The 20,369-nt window shown below is 36.5% G+C and overlaps 6 protein-coding genes across 8 annotated transcripts; 1 reads left to right on the forward strand and 5 right to left on the reverse strand.

The window, feature by feature from the left end:
• On the reverse strand, positions 131-2,262 carry LOC104745629 (U2 small nuclear ribonucleoprotein B''-like). 3 transcript variants are annotated; one of them, XM_010466926.2, is made up of 11 exons: positions 1,956-2,262; positions 1,795-1,857; positions 1,591-1,672; positions 1,431-1,505; positions 1,277-1,349; positions 1,147-1,189; positions 873-988; positions 720-789; positions 569-651; positions 414-468; positions 131-347 (listed from the first exon to the last, which is right to left on the reverse strand). In XM_010466926.2, the coding sequence occupies exons 1-10, from the start codon at positions 2,172-2,174 to the stop codon at positions 438-440; spliced, it is 855 nt and encodes a 284-aa protein (XP_010465228.1). In that variant the 5' UTR covers positions 2,175-2,262; the 3' UTR covers positions 131-347; positions 414-437. The 3 variants fall into 3 exon arrangements, with proteins under 3 accessions (XP_010465228.1, XP_010465230.1, XP_010465227.1); XM_010466928.2 differs by having other exon boundaries at positions 131-468; positions 1,277-1,346; positions 1,956-2,261; XM_010466925.2 differs by having other exon boundaries at positions 131-468; positions 1,956-2,261.
• LOC104745628 (PRA1 family protein F3-like) lies at positions 2,484-3,309 on the reverse strand. The gene has a single exon (XM_010466924.1). The coding sequence runs from the start codon at positions 3,193-3,195 to the stop codon at positions 2,626-2,628; it is 570 nt and encodes a 189-aa protein (XP_010465226.1). The 5' UTR covers positions 3,196-3,309; the 3' UTR covers positions 2,484-2,625.
• Positions 3,977-4,802, reverse strand: LOC104745630 (PRA1 family protein F3-like). Its single transcript, XM_010466930.2, has one exon. The coding sequence runs from the start codon at positions 4,705-4,707 to the stop codon at positions 4,168-4,170; it is 540 nt and encodes a 179-aa protein (XP_010465232.1). The 5' UTR covers positions 4,708-4,802; the 3' UTR covers positions 3,977-4,167.
• LOC104745631 (PRA1 family protein F3-like) lies at positions 5,842-6,876 on the reverse strand. The gene has a single exon (XM_010466931.2). It carries the CDS (start codon positions 6,571-6,573, stop codon positions 6,007-6,009), a length of 567 nt encoding a protein of 188 aa, XP_010465233.1. The 5' UTR covers positions 6,574-6,876; the 3' UTR covers positions 5,842-6,006.
• On the reverse strand, positions 8,272-11,535 carry LOC104745632 (3-epi-6-deoxocathasterone 23-monooxygenase). Its single transcript, XM_010466932.2, has 7 exons — positions 11,183-11,535; positions 10,585-10,909; positions 9,892-10,302; positions 9,512-9,601; positions 9,244-9,429; positions 8,985-9,106; positions 8,272-8,705 (listed from the first exon to the last, which is right to left on the reverse strand). Exons 1-7 carry the CDS (start codon positions 11,440-11,442, stop codon positions 8,621-8,623), a joined length of 1,479 nt encoding a protein of 492 aa, XP_010465234.1. The 5' UTR covers positions 11,443-11,535; the 3' UTR covers positions 8,272-8,620.
• On the forward strand, positions 15,820-17,920 carry LOC104745633 (mini-ribonuclease 3-like). Its single transcript, XM_010466933.2, has 7 exons — positions 15,820-16,053; positions 16,260-16,393; positions 16,552-16,641; positions 16,953-17,005; positions 17,138-17,240; positions 17,368-17,512; positions 17,615-17,920. The coding sequence occupies exons 1-7, from the start codon at positions 15,858-15,860 to the stop codon at positions 17,635-17,637; spliced, it is 744 nt and encodes a 247-aa protein (XP_010465235.1). The 5' UTR covers positions 15,820-15,857; the 3' UTR covers positions 17,638-17,920.

Below are 20,369 nucleotides of genomic sequence, written 5' to 3' on the forward strand. Positions count from 1 at the left end.
TCTTTTCTACTTATCCGCATCACCAATTAACAATTTTCTCAAATTTAAACACACAAGAAACGCCCAAAAATGGCTTGGACTGTGGTGGGGCAGTGATTAAATGACGTTCCATGGATGTTTACTCACTGTATGACAATGGCAGATTGTCTCTCTCCATCCCCATTAAAAATCTTCTGTGTGCTTATACATACTTTAGAGATCTTAATAGAAAAATCTTGGAGTCTAAAATAAATATCTGTACACATATATATCTTCATGATCCATCTTCATGAAAACAAATAGTCAGGGGAAATTTCAAATAAGAAATACAGCTCTCATTTGCTTCTGATCTCTATATCGTTTTCAGAAGAGAATACTATTGGCAGAAGAGAAATACAGCTCTCATTACCGACTACATTCTCCATTTGAGAAGTGAGGCTCTATGGTTGCGAAAATCTTTACTGTTTCCTCATCTTCGATCTTGCATATCTAGAAGAAAGAAGAACCAGTGTGTGAACTTGGCTTAGCTCTGATAGCCATGAGTGTAATAATCAGGCAGACTGTCAAATATAAACTAATCAACTCTTACTCTATATGCATGCCGCCTCGGTCTGAAGAGGATAAGAGGTACCCTTGAAGTTCATTCATGACATCAGTAGCTTGCTCGATTTCCTGTTATTGCTGAGAGTAAGAATATAGACTGTAAAGACAAAATTCTAAGAATGCATAACAACTTATACCTCGAAATCAGCAAAAGCAACTGGCATTCCACCTCTTGCTCTGATTTTCAGGATATTGAAACCAGGATATCTGTAAGCAAACGGATTCAGATCAATCTACTTTTCATTAATGGCAATTAACAATAAGTTTTGAAGAAATATGCACAAGTTTACCTAGATATGAGTTGTTTAAGTTCCTCTTCTGTACAATTAGGCCCTAGATTAGCTATAAACAAGGTTGAACATGGTCGAGCACCAGAACTTCCTTCACATGCTTTTTCCAAGTGTCCCTGTAGATAAATGTGTTAATAAGCTACTGAACCATAAACAAGTTTATATGGAAGTAACTTATAGTAATAGATAACATTTTCTTAATCTTCAACAAACTAGAGAAAGAGTCGAAGAGAAATAGCAACAGGCTGAAAGATTAGATTTGGCTTGTACTTACATTAGCAGATGGTGCCTTACTATCTTGATCAGAGTCCGCTTCACTGTAAATTAAATCAGTTGGCATTAGTCAACTGCTTTTGACATAGAAAGACTACAAAAACCAGCCTTCTAAATAACCATTTTTCGACCTTTTGGAATTATCATTTTCCTTTGGAGAATCGCTATTACCAGGTTCCTGCGCCTCATCAGGATCGCTATCTACTACATGTATTCAAAGATCATTCAGAAACAAAAAGCATACATTAACAAAATTCAGAAATCACAAGGTAACCAGAACATTACCTTCATCACTCTGGTCATCCTGAGACTTAGACGGTTTCTTGTTTCTGTTATCAATCACAACATAAGGCCCACTCCCTATCCACAAAGACGGTTCATTACTCATAGATGTCTCTCTACCATACTAACTCAATAGCAAGAACAGAGTAAAGTCTTAAATTACCTGGTCTTTCTTTTCTTCTAGAGTTTGATCTAGCTAGTTCTATATGTAGAGTTGATCCTGTTTGAGGATCAAATTTCACACCCTATATAAAGTTTGACACCACAATCAAACTCAGTACACAATGTACACACAAGACATTTTCAGAATATGATGTAGCACAACCATCACCAAAAGAGTCAACACATCGATCGAAGTGAAGCTTACATTTAGCTCACTCAATGCAGCCATAGCGAACCCATGACTCGTGAATGTTGCAAACGCCACAACCTTACATAACCAAGGTGATTTCAGAAAGCTTAACATCGATTAGAATCATAAAGTAAACAGCTTTTTCTAAAAATGGAATTCGTAGGAAATTGCAGAACCTGATCACCGCGTCCAGTGTACTTGAGCTGACAAGACTCGAATCCGTGACGGCGGCGGAAGAGGTTGTGGATCTCACGAGCCTTAACATCGTTAGGCAAGCCAGAGACAAAGAGCGTGTTAATTGCCCCGGGTTCGTCAGAGAACTGTGGCGGAAGAGGATGTGGATGAGAATGAGGTAGATAGACTTGGTAAGGATCGTACGGTTGGTGATACGCCATTATTCTCTTGCCGGCGGCGAGGTTGACGATTGTAATAATCGCCGGCGAATGAAGCTGACGTGTAAACTAGATGTATTACACACTGTTAAATTATTCAATGGGATCCTTTTGAAACGGGCTCTTATCATTGGGCCTAAATGAAAAAAAACCCACTAATTTCAAACTCTATACAGTGCTATGTTTTTGGCTCCAAATTGTTTAAGCCAAAATTGATTATACGAGAAAAAATTTCATGTCTTGCGATTATTCTAACCAAGTTGTCAAAGTTTAGAATTGTTCAAATCAAACTGTTATACACTCATTAAAAACTCAAAAGTCGAAACCAAGAGAGAGGGTTTCAAACCAAATACTCACACCAATAAAAATTTAAATAAGATGATCCAAAACAATATAATAAAGTTCGATATTAATCATGTAAGACGAAGGGTATATGACACGTAAACCCTGAAGTCTAAGTCGTTGTCGTCGTGGCCTCTTCATCCAAGAAAAGATCCTCCGTCCTCCTAACCACCGCATGGATCAGAACCAACACAGCTCCGGCCATTAACGCCGCAACAATATTAAACGTCGCGTCGGTGAACAACAGAAGACAAGCGACGGTTATCACCGATAGAACAATCAGGACGACCCGATCGTCGATCTGAAATCGGAACAACTTGAGAGGCTCGTCACGGAAGAAATAAAGAAAGATCCAGAGGAGAAGCAAGCCCGCGAAGAGGAAGAGCGAGGTCGGATGCCAGATCAGGCTGAAGAATATGACGTTCAAGACGACGATTGCGTAGTTACTACGGAAGTAAGCAAGATTCGTTTTGATTCTTGAGAAAGCATCGGAGAGGCCTTGAGGTACCCCCATGTAGTGGAAATCGAACATTACTTTCCAAGGACGGCGCGTGGCGAGTCCGTCTTTGATACGTTGCTTGGTGTGTGAGATGGAGTCGAGATCCACTAACGGAAGTCCATGAGAAGACGTCGGAACTGCGCCGTCGTTCGTCAAATCTTTTTTTAGTATGAAGTTAGACATTATTGAATAAGAGGACTAAATGGAAATAACTTAAAGACTGTTCTAATTTATAGTTTGGACTCTATATATATATACGGAAGGTCTCTTGAATTGATGATATTGGTACACATTTGCTTGTGGAATATAACAGAGAATTTAATTAGATCGTGTTATTTATATATAAAAAAAAAAGAACATTAGATCGAGATATTTTTTTGACAGAGATTTGTGATATTATTATTACAATAATGTAGCGTGAGGAATTAATTCAATTTGGTCAATGTCTGAAATACTACGTGTTCTCGGAATATGAAGTTGGAGGAATTACAAAACTTGATCGCCACGTCTTCTAGTATTATTTGAGTTGCGTTTACAAGATTATGGGGGGATCGATGAGAATGACTGAATGAGGTTGAGAGACGTTGTAAAGATCGTACTGTTGGGGATACACCCCTGCGGTGCCTGCTTCTTGTACAGAACACTGGAACAGCATCGAGTTTGACGGTCGTAATAGCTAAAAAGCGCCGGGGAAGGGAGCTGACGTGTAAATAGATGTGTGACAAGTGACAAACTGTTTAGTTATTACGACCGTCAAACTCGACGCCGGTGATCAAGTTACCGACATGAGCTTCAAAACAAAAATTGTCTATGATTCCTATTTTTAGTTCAAAAGTCTTTCAAATCTACTCATTACAAGAAACTGTTCCTGAATTCTGAGCCTTACGTACGATAACGAATATAGTATTAATTTTCCTAAAAAAAAATCATGAGTCTTGCGATTATACTAACGAAGTTGTCAAAGTTTAGAATTGTTCAAATCAGACTGTTATACACTCAATTAAAAACTCAAAGTCGAAACCAAGAGAGAGGGTTTCAAACCAAACTCACACCAATAAAAATTTGAATAAGATGGATCAAAAACAATATAATATACATAAAGTTCGATATTAATTAATCATGTAAGGTCGAAGGGTATGACGTAAACCCTGAAGTCTAAGTCGTCGTCGCCTCTTCATCCAAGAAAAGATCCTCCGTCTTCCTAACCACCGCATGGATCAGAACCAACACAGCTCCGGTGACCAGCGCACCAATAATATTAAACGTCGCGTTGGTACACAGAAGCAGCACGACTGTTATCACCGACAAAACCATCAGCACCGTCGGATCATCGATCTGAAATCGGAACATCTTGAGAGGCTCGTCACGCAGGAAATAAAGAAAGATCCAAACAAAAACCAAAACGGTGAAGACGATGAGCGAGGTCGGATGCCAGATCAGGCTGAAGAATACGACGGTCAAGACGAAGATTGCGTAGTTACTACGGAAGTAAGCAAGATTCGTCTTGATTCTTGAGAAAGCATCGGATACACCGCGAGGTAGCACCATGGAGTGGAAATCGAACATCACTCTCCAAGGACGTCGCGTAGCTAGGCCGTCTTTGATACGTTGCTTGGTGTGTGAGATGGAGTCGAGATCCACTAACGGATGTGCATGAGACGACGTCGGAACTGCGTCTGCGCCGTTCTTCGTCATTATTGAATAAGAGATCGGACTAAATGGAAAATAACTTAAAGACTGTTCCAATTTATATTTTGGACTCTACATATATATACGGAAGGTCTCTTGAATTGGTGATATTGATACCCATTTGCTTATGGAATAAATAAATAAAACAATTTAGATCGTGCTATATATTTTAAAAAAACATTAGATCGAGATATATTTTGACAGAGATTTGTGATTACAATATTGTAGCGTGAGGAATTGATTCAATTTGGGCAATGTCTGAAATACTACGTGTTCTCGGAATATGAAGTTGGAGGAATTACAAAACTTATCGCCACGACGTCTAATGTTTGAGTTGAGTTGACATTTGACAAGATTATGGGGGATGAGAATGAAGGTTGATAGACGTTGTAAAGATCGTACTGTTGGTGAAACACCATTTTCTGTGGTGTCTGCTTCTTGTACTGATCGGCGTCGAGTTTGACGGTCGTAGTAAGCGCCGGCGAAGGGAGCTGACGTGTATATAGATGTGTGTGACAAACTGCTAAATTGTCTAAAACTAAAAGCGTCCTTTTAGAATTATTAATGTAGGCTGAGAGCCTGATATCATTGGGCCGTACTAAAAAGGTCCAATTAGATTACAGGGAATTTTTGCTTCAAATTGGTAACTTCGAAAATTTTAAGTCATTATTTATTTGTATCGATAGAGATTTTTTCATAGCATTTGAAAATTCAAAAGACCTATTAAAATGTTACCGACATGAGCTTGTAGTTGTATACTATACAAAAGAAAATTTGTTTTTGTTTTTTTGACGGCATTCAGAAATGGAATATTCGTTACGATCGTTTTTAAGTTTACAGTGACTTTTCTTTTTCATAATTATTAGTATTTTTTCACAGAAAATAATAATCTGAAAAGTGGTTCGTAATTTTCAGGTAAGAAGATAACCCGACAAAAAAAAGTGATACAACGAAGCAGCCTGTCAAAAATAAAGTAAAGCAAGGGGTTGACATTATTGAGTTCTAGATGTTGATTCAAATGACTTATGTTCTTTTCTCGGTTAATCTAATCTAAAGGATTCCTATTTGTAGTTCAAAAGTCTTTCAAATCTCTACTCATTACAAGAAACTGTTCCTGAATCCTGAGCATTACGAATATAGTAAAAAAATTGTAACAATTTAGATTTGTTCAAACTTTTAAAAAGAAAGAAAGAGAGAGAGTCTCAAACCAAACACACACCAATAAAATTGATTACGCATGAAAATGATTTTTTTTTAGGAACAAACAAAAGATAATATACATAAATGTTCGAGATCAAATCCATTTTAAGACGACGGGTATGACGTCAGACCTGAAGTCTCAGTCGTCGCCGCCTCTTCATCCAAGAAAAGATCCTCAGTCTTCCTAACCACCGCATGGATCAGAACCAACACAGCTCCGGTCACCACCGCACCAATAATATTCAACGTCGCGTTGGTCAACAAAAGCAGGACGATCGTTACCACCCCTAAAACAATCAGCACCGTCAGATCATTGATCTGGTACCGGAACACTTTGAGAGGTTCGTCACGTAGGAAGTAAAGAAAGATCCAAACAAACACCAAGACGGTGAAGACGATGAGCGAGATAGGATGCCAGATCAAACTGAAGAAGATGACGATCAAGACTACGATCACGTAGTTCACACGGAAGTAAGCAAGATTCTTCTTGGTTCTTGATAAAGCATCGGAGAAGCCGTGAGGTATCCCCATGGAGTGGAAATCGAACATCACTTTCCAAGGACGGCGCGTGGCTAGTCCAGCTACGATACGGTGCTTGGTGCGTGAGATAGACTCAAGATCCACCACCGGAGATCCATCGGACGACGTCGGAATCGCGCCGTAGTTCGTCATGTTAGGACTTTAGCTATAGCGCGTTTGGAGATTGATTGAATAGAGAGTAGTAAATGAAAAATAATGATAGGAAACTGTTGTATGTATATGTGAATTATGAAAGGTCCCAAAGTATTAGGTGATGCACATTTGCATATGGCGTTTTTCTAAACTAATCTATATGTTTATGGGATAAACCAAGATTAATCTGATCGTGATTGTTTTCCATAAAGAAAAGAGTGATAATATTAGTAACATATAGAGTAGCGTGAGGATTTGATTCACTCTATGGTCAATGTCTGAGAACTATAAATTTAGATTAACGAGATTTTTGTTTGGTAATGGCAACTTATATACTAGTACTAGTAGATGATTGATTACACGTTGGACTTAAGTTAGTTTGAAGGATTAACGATAAACAAACAAACACCGTGTAACGGAGCTACATGGCATTATTGAATTGTCAAACAGGCTACACGTGACCGCATTCTAGCGGAGTCTCTCTGGCATGCAACTACTCTTTCGGCACGTGTCATGTCGGCAGGAACAAAGAGTAATTATTTACGTGTTATAGTCCCTCGGACTTTGTCATGATACTAATCCATGCCCAAACGTTTGCTTTCTTTACATTTGTCACCAAATTACTTAACCAAGATGAGCTCAAAACAGATCATATGCTCTCTCTCTGACTTGAGACCGTTAAAAATGTATCTCAAACATGTTCGAAGCGAGGCTACTTTAGGATTAGCGAGCAATACTCATGGCGGCTCTTATAATTCGTAACAAGAAACAAAAGAGTGTCTCAAAACACTAGACCAGAGGTACTATAAAATCTAACTACATCAAAATGTAAGTGTGATTACCCAAACATGAAACAACTATGGTGTTTCTTCATTACAACTTTACCTTAAAGGATCACCAACAAAGGTTATCTCACGACTAACTAATTAGATACACTAATCCAAATAGATGGCGGAGATGTTTCACAGTCACATATGTTGTATGATCATAAACTTCTGCAGCTGTGAAGAGGACTATAAAAAAAGAGGGAAATCTTATATGCAACATCAAAATTTTTGAATATGGGAAGAGAATATCTTAACTATACTTCTTGGACATGTAACATGCTTAACTACGGGTGTTTAAAAAATGAAGCCCTTTTACAAAATTTTGACAGCATACATACGAAGTTCGTGGTATCAGTGACATCGGCCCGACCTATTACTATCAAGAACCTAGGTAGCTACCGAATGAGATTTAATCAATGTACTATGAGTGATTTTACATATTTTGATGTCTTAAAAAATACTTATTTATTTTGATGCCTAAAGCTCTTGCTTGTTGGGCTTTACCTCTGGGTCGACCTGCCTTGAATGATTTAATATCATAATAAATTTTAAAGGTTACGGTGATTATGAAGTGAAAGTTAACTTGTTGTACTCACAGTTATAAGACAATGGAATAATGAAATTGGTTGTTAATGAAACTGTGATGATCGATCTGGTTGCTAGGATATGATGTTCAGTGGAAGCAATACGCCATTCAATTGTCTTGTCACGTTTTAAATCAATTCAGTGGGTTGTTGTTATGTTAGTTACCATCATATCATATCGTTCATCACACTAGAGAAGAAAGAATAGCACAAATCGAGAACCAGCTTTACAACTTTTCTATAATGATTTGCTTACTTGATTAATATAATAGTATATACTACGAAACAGGAATAATCGCGAAAATTAGGATTCCATATCATGCATTTATACAGTGACATAAATATCATACCCATTTGTACTAGAACGAGTAGAAACTATACGGTCAACAAAAAGGTTTTGTGATTCTGTCCTTTTCTACCTTGGAAGGAAAACGACAAAATAATTGACAAGTGTGCGCTATCGCCTTCCGCACGTGTGAGTTGTTTTTGTCTCCAAACTCCATCATGTTGTCTTTTTTTTCTTTTGTTTTACTTGTCTTTTCTGTCTCACTATCTTTTTTCACTTCCTTCGTTTTAACCTTTTAGATTTTGGTAATGCAAAATTGATTCTTAATATTTCATTTCAGAGAAGAGAAATTATCTTCTTTTGATCCAAATTGGTAGTTTCTGCTTCATATGCACCGTAGGAAAGTTTATAATTGTATCTTCTTCTGCTCTCCATCTGCATACCATAATCACAAACAAATTTTAAAATAAGTCACTATATATCGGCATATCAATATGGGAATAATACCCCAGAAGGATGACTTATATATTATTTTGTCATGAAAAGAGTTTAGTCCAACTTGTCAAAAGGAGATGAGACTTATTTGTCCATAACGTACCATTTTATCTAAAAAGCCTAGAGCACTTACCACACCCTTTTTTATGTTTTCAAAAAGTTTAAAATTTACAACAAATATAAATAATTTTTGTATTCATGTAGTACTTGATTGGTTACCTGAAGCGGGTGACAAGGTGGTGAAGAAAGATTGAAGCTTCAAGACGGGCCAAATCAAGACCAGGGCACAATCTCTGACCACCTCCAAAAGGACTGAAACTACTCGTGTTCATGTCCCTTTCCTATTGTATAGATAAATGTCTATCCAGTTAAATATATAGTTCGGAGGTATTGTATAGATAAATGTCTATCCAGTTAAATATATAGTTCGGAGGTATAAAATTATATTTTAAATATATTTGGGTGATTTTTTACGTACTTGCCATCTCCATGGATTAAATTTGTAGGGAGAGTCATAGTAAAGCTTATCAAGATGGACTGATCTGAGATAGGCCAAGAAGCACCATCCTTTTGGTATCACATATCCTTTTATTTCAATATCTTTCATCGCCTTTCGCATCACTCCTATTATTACATTTCCCATCCTCAATGTCTCTGTAATGACCTGATGATAATTGGTAGTTAAAAAGCTAATTCATATATATAATTAACTAATGCCAGGGGAAAAGAAGAATAATACTATATACCTTTTGTGTAAAAGGTAACGACAAATAGTCATTCCAATATAGTGGCTCTCCTGTCAATTCCTTCAAACTTTTCAGCTTCATGTTTTCTTCCTGATGAAAAGAAAAAAAGAAGTTTAACGTAAAGAAGAGGTTATATAGAGTTTTAGTGGCAATCATATAGCCACGAGTAAATTAATATGTATAGCTTCCAATCTATCACTAGTCTATTTGATTGACTGATTTGTTTTTCTACTGTGGAAGAGAGAAAAGCCTACCACACTTCTTGTTCTATAACATCAGCTTCTTCTTGTTCTATGTCTATACGATTTTATACAAATTTCATACTACAAATTATCAAAATTTATAGCCATCTATTTATAGTATGTGTTAAAGTTGATTACCGTTAGAAAATTGAGGGCAGCAGGAGAATCAGAGAGGAATTTGACGGCGAGTGTGATGAGGACAGGGACAGAATCATGGCCAGGAATCATCATGTCAATCATATTGTTAGCAATCAAATTGTGAGTTAAATATTCACTTGAGTCCTTAAGTAACACATCCACGACATCCTTTGCAATAACAACATCTTCCTCCTTGTTCTTTGCTCTCCGAGTTTTGCCTTCTATGATCCTTTCAACTTGCCTCACCATCTTCTTCTTAGCTTGAAGAGACCTATGAAGTTGAGTTCCAGGGAAGTTAATTGGTAACGACATGAGTCCTGATATGAATTGTTCAAACTCTTTCTTTAACTCTTCTAACTCGTCTCCTTTCTCTACACTTATCAGTGCCTTGGCCAGTACTTTGAATGCAACCTACCAATTAAAATAAATTAAACTATTACATGTAAAAACACAACTATCTAAAAGGGTAATAATTACTAGTAGTTGTTAAACAAATTAGAAAGAGAAACTTGTAATCATTAAATCAAATGTAATAATTGTAACCATGTTCTTTGAAATAAATTAATATTTCCATGGTAACATCATTATGATTGTCCCTTTTAATTTCTTAATCAATTCATTAATCATATATCATTATTGGAATATTTAAAATTTACGTAAAAAAACATTTAATCAAGGGAGAAGTATACTGACAGTCTTGGAGACGTCTTGGATAAGAACAGCTTGGTCCTCGGACCACAGATCCATGGATTCCGACAAATACTTGTGCATGTCACTAACGATTTGAGCTTTGAGAAGCGGTGACTTTAAGAAAGAACCGACTAGTCCATGGAACCTTCTTTGTGAAGTCCCGTTGATAAGAAGTATCGACGATTTTCCCATTAGCTCCCTCACCGTTTTTGGGTAGAACGGCACGAAAGCCGTCGAGTCGCTTTGTAAAACGGCTCTGTTCACTTCAGCATCCGTCGACACGATCGTCGCCGTTCCAAATATATGCGACTTAAACACTCTCCCGTACCTTTACGTACACATAAATATGTATAGTTTTAGATGAATATGAACAATAACGTTTTAAAATTGCAATAGTATCCTACTTTTTCCATATAAAGAGTATGGATTCTGATTTAAATCCCGATTATATGCAAAGAGAAAAAAATTGTGTCCAACTACTAATACTTCATATGCGTATGAATATATATAGAGTAATTCTCTTACGTATTTAACTTAGTTTTGATTTGAATTTTGTAGGTATATTGAGTTGAAGTGTATAGAGAGGGACGAGAGTTCTTACAGGAGTCGACGCTTGTCCATGAAACTCTCGGGATGGTTTGAATAAGCAGAAGAGACGAACTCGATGGTTTCTCCGAGGACAGGCCATCCCAAGCTTCCCTGTGGAAACTTTGGTCCTTGACTGTGAGAAATAACATGATGATCAATAAGTTTATTCTTTGAAGCTGGGGATGACCTGAGACGGTTGATCTTGTTCAAGATGATGATGATAAAGAAAAAGAAGAAGAAGAAGAAGAGCAAAAGTGATAAAGAAGTGTCCATTAGTGTTTTAACTCAATTAGCCGGACGCACGAATGGGTTTGTGTTTTTAATTTGGTTTTTGTTTTTGGGACTTTCTTTCACTTTGAATCTGTCTTGGTATCTCTCTTTATATAAACTTTAATCATGGTGCGGTGTGGCAACAAATCATGTGGATGATAATTCTCTTATTATATTCTTTGATTTTATTATTATTTAATTTTCATACTTTGGTTTATATTGTTAGGATTTGAGATGTATTAACATTTTTGAAGTGCATTATAATATAGAAATCAAAGATTTCCTCTATTTACTGCGGCCACTTGAATATCGATGGTATGAGCCAAATATATCAAATATTTTGTCCAAAAGGTTTATTTAATTGAAGAAGTAAGGTTGAATATACGGAAAAATTTCCGTATAAAGAATAGACAAAGAATAGTTCGAAGAAAATTGTGCTAATTGTCTTTTGGCTTGTGGGGTATTTTGGGTGCGCCTTCGTGCGAAATTCCATTAGGCCACCTTTTCTTTTTTTTTTTTTTTTTTTTTTTTTTTTGTATATACAGTGAAGCATTTTTCTCATTGTGTCACAATCCTATAGAGTTATTCTTCTCTTTTCATTGCCTTGGATATTATTTCATTGAGAGCTGATCAAATAGGCCTNCGGGTTCACGAAACCGAAATAAACCGGACGACATGAAACCCTAATCTACAACTGCAAAACACAGTGCAGCCGCCGACCATGGACTGCAGATACTCGCCGGAGTGGGACTTTCCGGTGAGCCTGGACGGCGCGGGTCGAACGGAGATGGTGATCCAGGATCCGTTGCCATCCCGCCACCGTAGAGCCGTTTTGAGAAGGAGGAAGAAAGCCGATCTTGTCTTTGTCGAGGAGTTCCTTGCGCAGTCGTGAGATAGCAAAGCGGTAGGGAGTAGATCGGGGGACCTTTCACGGTGGTTTAGCCTCACCAGATCGCAGACTACCTCCCCCATCGTACAACAGTCCGACGAAGCCTCCAGAATCTTCAGTCGCCCGACCTAACCGCCTTCCTCTCTCGTTCCTTGCCGGGAAACCTCCTTCTTCCATTCCGCGTAGCTACACCACCGGTAGAGCTCTTACCGTCGGTGTCTCGCAGATGCTTCTCCTCGCCGCAGCTCCTTTGATTTTGATCGGATAGTTTCGCCGAGATGATGCCGCAGACTACGGATGAAGAACCATGAACTTTGGAGTCCTCATCGTCGCCGGAATCGACGGAGAACTCCACCGTCGGTGCACGAGATCGTGCTCAGAAGAGGAGGAGATTTGAGAGAGAAATCGCCGCGAGTGAGATGCACGCGCGACGACTCTCTCTAAATGGGTCAATGATAAATCGATGATTTTTTCTTGTCTTCTCTAAATGGGCCACCTTTTCTTCTTTCGCATATAAATTTTGGTCATGATTATACTTGATACATGCATGCCCATATATATCATGTATGTGTAAAGATATGCATGCCAAGACATGTAGAGTACTAAAGCAATTACATGCACAGTACTATACAAATGTCATTATGTGGCTATAGCTAGCTTTGTGAAATGACTGAAATCAGTTGATTAATTGTACTATTGTACGTCAAATCAATGACCTCTGGAAATACGATATAAAGATAATCAGATGTAAGAATTAGGAATATAGCAGTGTTACCGAAATAATAAATTACAGTATAGTAGGTAAGGCGTTGCAAAAGACGTACGCGGGTCAGAAGACTCAAAACGGTTTCTTGAGACTTTGAGCAAAAATATGGTTTGTATGAGATCAGAAACCTGTTGCAAGTATATTTCACTTTACATTTGGAGATGAACCAAAGCATTGTCTATATAACTACAAGGCGCCTGGACCGGGATAGCATCCTATAAAAACAGAGTCGGTTATTGGATGTAGGCTTTACATTTTATGTTAATCCATCCAGTAGTACATTACGTAATGAAACGAAGCTCTACAAGAAAAGTATGATACATTTGTTTAAGGCAATCTCCTCATGATTAGTCCGCATGCGCACACTTTCATATAAGTAGTATACATGTAAAATTAATGTAACCAATATAAATATATATACCATATTTATTTATTAGAATCAAAAGAAGTGAGATTAGCCGCTTGTATACTTTGATGATCGTTGATTGTACCATACTTTTGAGCCTAAAAAGCTAATATTTTCATTGTAATTAAATATCTAAACTTTTGACTAATGCCAAACAAGAAAATTTGAATTTGCCATTCTCTTTTTATTCACTTTACAATAGTGTTGTCAAAAATATTAGTTCTTTTGGGAAACCTATGATTCTTTTATCATATCTATAAACGCCATTTATAAGCTTTTCATTGAAGCAATACCTAACAAGAGCGAGCTATCTTTAAAACCACCATTGATCGTCACTTTAATTGTATAGATACTATAAAAATTAGTGCTTTGATCATATCTAATTATTGCATGATTCCTTTAGTTTAAGGTCGTGCATCTTTCGAAATCCGAGAGGGTTTTTGAATAAATTATTTGAAAATCATCTATTAGTATATTTATTTTCAACTTTTTTTTTGGACAATTATTTTCAACTTTTTGTCACAAAAAGAAAATCGAAAATTGTGGATTTGTATATTTTGCTTGCCGAAAAAAGTCTCAAAGATTGACAATTGACAGAAATAAAATAATAAAAAATAATTCGAAACTAATGAGAGCTTTCGCAGAAAAAAAAAATACTCATGAGAGACAAATAATATGCACACAAAAATGCATGTTATTATATAATCTTGGGGAGTTGTGGGGTTGTTTTCATTTGGACCATATCTCCATGTGAAGAACCACTTGAAGTTAAAAACCGAAGAATAATTTTGTCCCAATTGATTTCACAATCTCTAGGATTTTGGATAGCCGAGAACATGATCCTTTGTCCTCTTTACGAAACTGATGCAAGACCACTAAGATTTTGTCTCTTCGATGAAATTTATTCTATCCGTTTTTTTTTCTTTTTCTGTTAAATCTTTGGAGAATGCATAGATAACAATACATATATATGCTGTTAATCTAAATTAATGAACTTGACTGTGCCCAACATAAAGAAGTGTATTGTATCAAAATCAAACTCAAATCAGTCAAAAGCAGCTATACAAAATCTTCATTAGTGAGTAATTTTGACAAGAATAATCTGTATCACTGTCTTAAATTTGCTTTCTTTGTTCCTTAGGTTTTGCGTTAGTTTTAGCCTGTAACATCCATGCATGATGCAAATAAGCTCTCGCTCTTGCTCGGTCCCAAACCAGCTTTGCAGCTACCACAGGACAAGAAAACAAAAGCAAAAAGGTAGATAGTTCATTCACAAGGCCATATGTCATGAAGGTGGGACACTCTCAGGTAAAAAACACATTGTCATTTCAAAATGGGGATATAAAGTCTCCCCAACTTTAACCTTATGAAAAAGAACATGTAAAACCTGTAGGGGTCCTCAGTAGGTGTCGACAGGTGATATAACACACTATGGAGGAGATTCATGGACCACCAAATGCAGTTCTTAGGTCTCTCATCGACTCACATGGAGCATTGCAATCATTTACTCGGCAGAAAATGCTAGTCCAGGTTGGTAAGCAATGACCCCTACTCACTAAGGAGTGAGTGAGTGAGAGGTAGTTTTATGTGAAACTTGAGAAAGACAAACAAAGATGAGAATACAAAAAAGAGGAAAACTGACAAAATCAAAATCTTTCTTAAGGAAAACAATATGTGAAAAAGTATATCGGATTCGCTTTTTATCCCCTCCTCTACTACTCGACCATAGTATCTAGAAATTAAGCTAAAAGATTTTCATGTCCAAGTAACAACATAATAGAGAATCTGCTTTACAATCAATTTCCCTTTAGCTAAACATTAACCAGGAAAGGGTCAAGTAGACAACAGTAGTAGTGAGCTATAACCATTGACTAGCTAAAACGTTCCCAAACGAGAACTCTAATTACTTTGTTAGTGACCATGTGACGAAAGTAATGCATAACAATTAAAACGTCTTCTAAATACTCAAAAATGAATTGTTCTCAGAGGCAGAACCCAAAACTATTGAAATACTTTATGCATAGCAGACAATGCAATGATAATTATGAACCCTTTATATATAAGTTTCACATGACTTTAATTATACTCAAATGAACTTGCAACAGCCCAACACTCACTAAAATCTATTAGTGAAAGCCCAAATTTGGCCCATCAATCACGAAAAGTTAACGGAACCGGTGGCATTTAGGGTTTAACCGAACTTTGGGAGACCGGAGAAGAGCGGAGAGGCCTGCTTAAATCTTAATGCTAACAGACGAATAATAATACGCCACGTGTCTAAATGAACCGTCACCGCCTTATCTCTCGAACCCAAAAGGAAAGCACAAAAAAAAAAAAAAAGAGCAAGCTTTAGAAAAATGGTGATTTTATCGGCGAGCTCCACCGTGAGAGCTGCCTTAGATACACAACCTAGACTTCCGTACAACCCTAATGCGCCGCGGAAAGTGAAGAAGAACCCTAACAGTAATTCTTTCTTACCGCCGCCGTTACCTGCACCGTCTCCGGTAATCAGCATCTCCGTCGCCGATTTGCTCAAGCGTCCTCCTAGTAAAGGTAGACGCTTTAACTCAGAATTGAATCATTTGCGATGTTTGGTTTTAAATTCTGTTATGTAGTACAGTAGTAGTATTATATATTTGATAAACCAAACTTTCTAATCAAAAGCTCTCTTTTTTTTCTAATCAAAAGCTCTCTTGTCTAATTTCAAAATTCGTGGTTCTGTTAGAGATGGTTTGCTAAAATTTTGTTTATTTATGTAGAGTTACAACCTGTTGACGTTGATGATACTTATATGGGATATGAGACATGGTCTCCAAGTCCACCAAAGTTGGAGAAACCAAGATCAGTCTTCAATGCTGCTTCATTAGCTTTTATAGGCGATTCCATTTACGAGGTAAGATTTGTGTTTCCATATGCTTTTTTAGGCAAGATTTGTGTTGTTAGCTTGTCAATATGTCCAATGCAGATCCCCTGTTACTGTTTTACACTCTTTTCTCCAAATCTTAACTTCTCCTGCCCATTTCATTAACAGTGTCTCTTATGACTGTGCAGCTTTATGCTCGTAGGCATTTTCTTTTCCCTCCCCTTAGTATTGAAGACTATAACGACCGTGTTAGAGCAGTGGTGCGCGCTGAAGCCCAGGTTCTTTTTTTAATCTCTTCTGATCTCATTTGTTTTCACAAATAAGTTTGCTCCAAGCTTGTAGAAACTGACTATTTGGTGTTTGTTGTGTTTCATGATTCTCCTAGTTATTTTTTATATCTTTCGTTTGTGTTAAACTGCTCATGTGATAATACATTAGTTGGTATCAGCATTACCATCTTCATTTTGTTTGTTCAAATCTGCTTACAATATTCCAACATGTCAGCTTGCTGAGTAGCGTTGTTACCACATTATTGATTTGAATATGTGCTGATTGATAACTTGTTTCTCTCTCTCTCTCTCTCTTTCAGTATGCATTGCTGAAGAAGCTTGTTGATGATGATTTCTTAACAAAAGAAGAGAGGTCAGTACTCAAAACTCACAATTTCAGCATCCATCTAAACTCTGCTTCCACTATGATAAGAACCCATGATTGAGCTGAGATACATGATTTCACTTTCTCATTGGATTTTATGAAATTTTGTATTTGCTCCAGGGATGTGCTCAGGTGGGGAAAGAATCTAGGTTCCGCTAGAACACGTACAAGAAGGCGTGCAGGTAATGCGGTTTATAACAAGGCATCATCATTGGAGACACTAGTAAGTAACCCCAATATCTAAAACTTACACTACGTTCTTCTTTGTGCTTCTAACTCTGGTTGAAGGTAAACCTTCTTCTTGTCACATGATCTGCATACTAAACCCGCTGCATCTGTTCAATTTTCAGATTGGTTATCTATATCTGACGAATGGGAAAAGATTAGAAAAAATAATGCAGAAGCTAGGATTCTCAAGCGATTCTTCAACTGAGATCATAATTGAAGAGGCCAAGCCTAAACCAGCAGAATCAAACCTGACAAACTTTATACTCAGTGAGTTAAATCTATCTCCTCTATAAACTTCATCATTTGGTTGAATTCGCAGTAACCAATACTTAGTTATTACCATCTTCTCCTTTCCTGGTTAATTTGTAGACGAGCAAGTGGTGTCACAGTAGTTATAGCAAAGGTCGTAACTCTCCCGGATCATGGGAAAGCTGAACTGAAGAATCAAAGTTTCTTTAGTAGGCCGGTTTAGCATCACAGTGCTCGCTTAACCGGAGAAGACAGTGTTTTCCATATGTAGTAGTACATACGTATGTATGAATGTGTTGCTGTTGCAAATCAAAATGCCTGCCCATTTTTGTCTAGGGTCCCAACCATTTGAACCATGATAGTGTATTAACAACACATATATGATATATAAACAAAAAGAAGATATATTAGCTATTAGCATTCTAATATGATTTTTATATCACAGTGAAAAACATTGAATCATCATTAGCAAGTTGGAGCCACTGCAACTCGACTATTACATATTTCATTATTTCAAATAATGAACTGAAAAACGTGACGTTCTTGATATGATCTAATCCACCTCATCAACATCCTTATCCAAAGATTAAAAAAGCAATTCTAAATATCATAGTGTAGTCTATAAATTAAATAGACTATACTAGATTCGGTTGTCATTGGTGGTGACTCGAGTAGGCCCATTTTGAACAATCGGGCCCATAACCATCCAACGAAAAATGGTTACTGTTGCAATAGATTACAATGGACCGACCAAATCAATCAATGCGATATTCGTATTATAAAATATCACCAATTTTCTATCTTTCCATTACTATATGAAAGGTCAGTTTTTGTTTAATATATACCAAAATTAGAAGCCACCAGCTGAAAATTGTAGATCAGAATAATAGAGATATACATTTCATATTTTCCCGAATCAAATATCAAATGTGTGTTTTGGATAAGTTTGCTTTTTTTTTTTTTTTGATTTTTCACAAGACTTGTTTTTGTTGGATAAGTTTGCTTAAGCAACGGCAATTGTCACAAAAAAACCATCAAGCACAAACAAATATCATTTTCGAAGAATTATAACAAAGGAATTATGCATTACTTTCATTTTTTTTTTATCGAATGTCTTAGAAGGGGGGACGCTAAAAAGATAAAAGATCGATACTGATGTGAATGGTTTAAAATTGAATATGTGGCAGTCTCATCGATAATTCATATCTGAGAGAAAAAAAAGCCAAAGATAAAGCATAGCATAGTTTTGTAGTTCCTATGATCCTATCCTTTACTCTTTTAGCCACCCAATTTGATAGTAACGTCGATACGGTTTTGTCCTATAAACATGCACATTATCCAGTAGATGATCATGGGTCCGTCGACAAGGTTGACATGTCATCATATCGTGCCACAGTTATTGCAGAACCTAACGTTTCTTGCTTACATGTCATTCTAATCCTTCTTCGTTCGTCCATCTCCATTGCGATACGATATCATATACGAGTAATTAAATACAATTCGGATGAGACTCAAATTTGTTTCTGCCACGTATATAATTTTTTTTTTTCATTTTTTTGTTAAAGGAATGGAAAAAAACGTAGAAGGACGTTCTTTGTATCCTTGCTTTTTTTTGTGGATAAATATTTTGTATCCTTAATTCCTTATGGTGGACAAAAACTTAGGTATATATCAAATAATTGAGGATATCAAAATATGATATGTCGAGAAAGTGTAGAAGAAACGAGACCTTCCATATAAGATAAGATAAGGCAATCGCTGAAAAGGAAGGTAAGGAGCTAGCCAAAACAATATTGTAGATATTATTAATCAAGCCTTCGAAATAAATGTATCCCATCAAAATATTTAGGACCCTCTACTTGTTCAATACGGATAAGTTTTCATAATGTGTCGATTTATTCAAAATTTCTCTCGAGATTCTTTTCGATTGTGAAAGGTATCTTGATGTGACGCTTAAAATTTCGAGTCTTCTAAATATCCTACAATTATATTATATGCACTAATTAATAGAAATGATCATCAATAGTTCAACGTAACAGCAAATTTGAGTGTAGAGTGTCAATCACAGACAAAAAGTTAAAACTTTTCGTATGTATTACAATGTTGGAGTGAAATACTTTTTTGTCCAGTGAAGAAATTGGGATTCTCAATTAGTGTACTGATTAGCTTTCAACATGCATGCATATATGCCTGTCCCTTGAGCAAAAATATATACTTGATTATTAAAGAATATTTCATCATCCATGAAATAATAATATCTTTTGCAAGTGGCATCCTATGAGTAATAAGTATGACTTCATAATGCAGACAGAACACTGTGTGATTCAATTGGACTGACTGATGAAGATAGTAGTACTTTATTAGATTTTTAGACTGGAATTTTTCCCTTGTTATTGACTCATTAGTGGCAAAATAATTTCATTCACGTTCTAATGATCATGACCACACGTGGTTACTATATAATACGTTGACTTATGAAATGTAAAACTAAAAAGAAATAGAAAACCTCCCAAGTCATGGATATTTAAGTGACTCTTGTGAGTTATGGCATTAATTAGTCTAATTTTATTTTAAGCACTCTAGGTATTTCATAAAGGATATAACGTACCATAGTTTTTCAAATAAATTTCTTGGTAGATTTATACGTTCTTGTTGTTGTGTCTCAAGAATGCAATTTATATTTGGATCGGATAGAGGTGAAAGGTATACGATTTTTCTCTAATGAAGCTAGCGCCTTGGTATTTATTTGCGTCTAACTATTTTTTGTTCGGATCACATCAGTCCACGGATCAGAAGTGCTGTATGTTGATGAAACTAGGATGAGCTGGCAAAAAAAAAAAAAAAAACAGGTTTGCAGGGGAAAATATAACCTCTC

The sequence above is a fragment of the Camelina sativa genome, chromosome 15, assembly GCF_000633955.1.
Source record: "Camelina sativa cultivar DH55 chromosome 15, Cs, whole genome shotgun sequence".
Classification (NCBI taxonomy): Eukaryota; Viridiplantae; Streptophyta; class Magnoliopsida; order Brassicales; family Brassicaceae; genus Camelina; species Camelina sativa.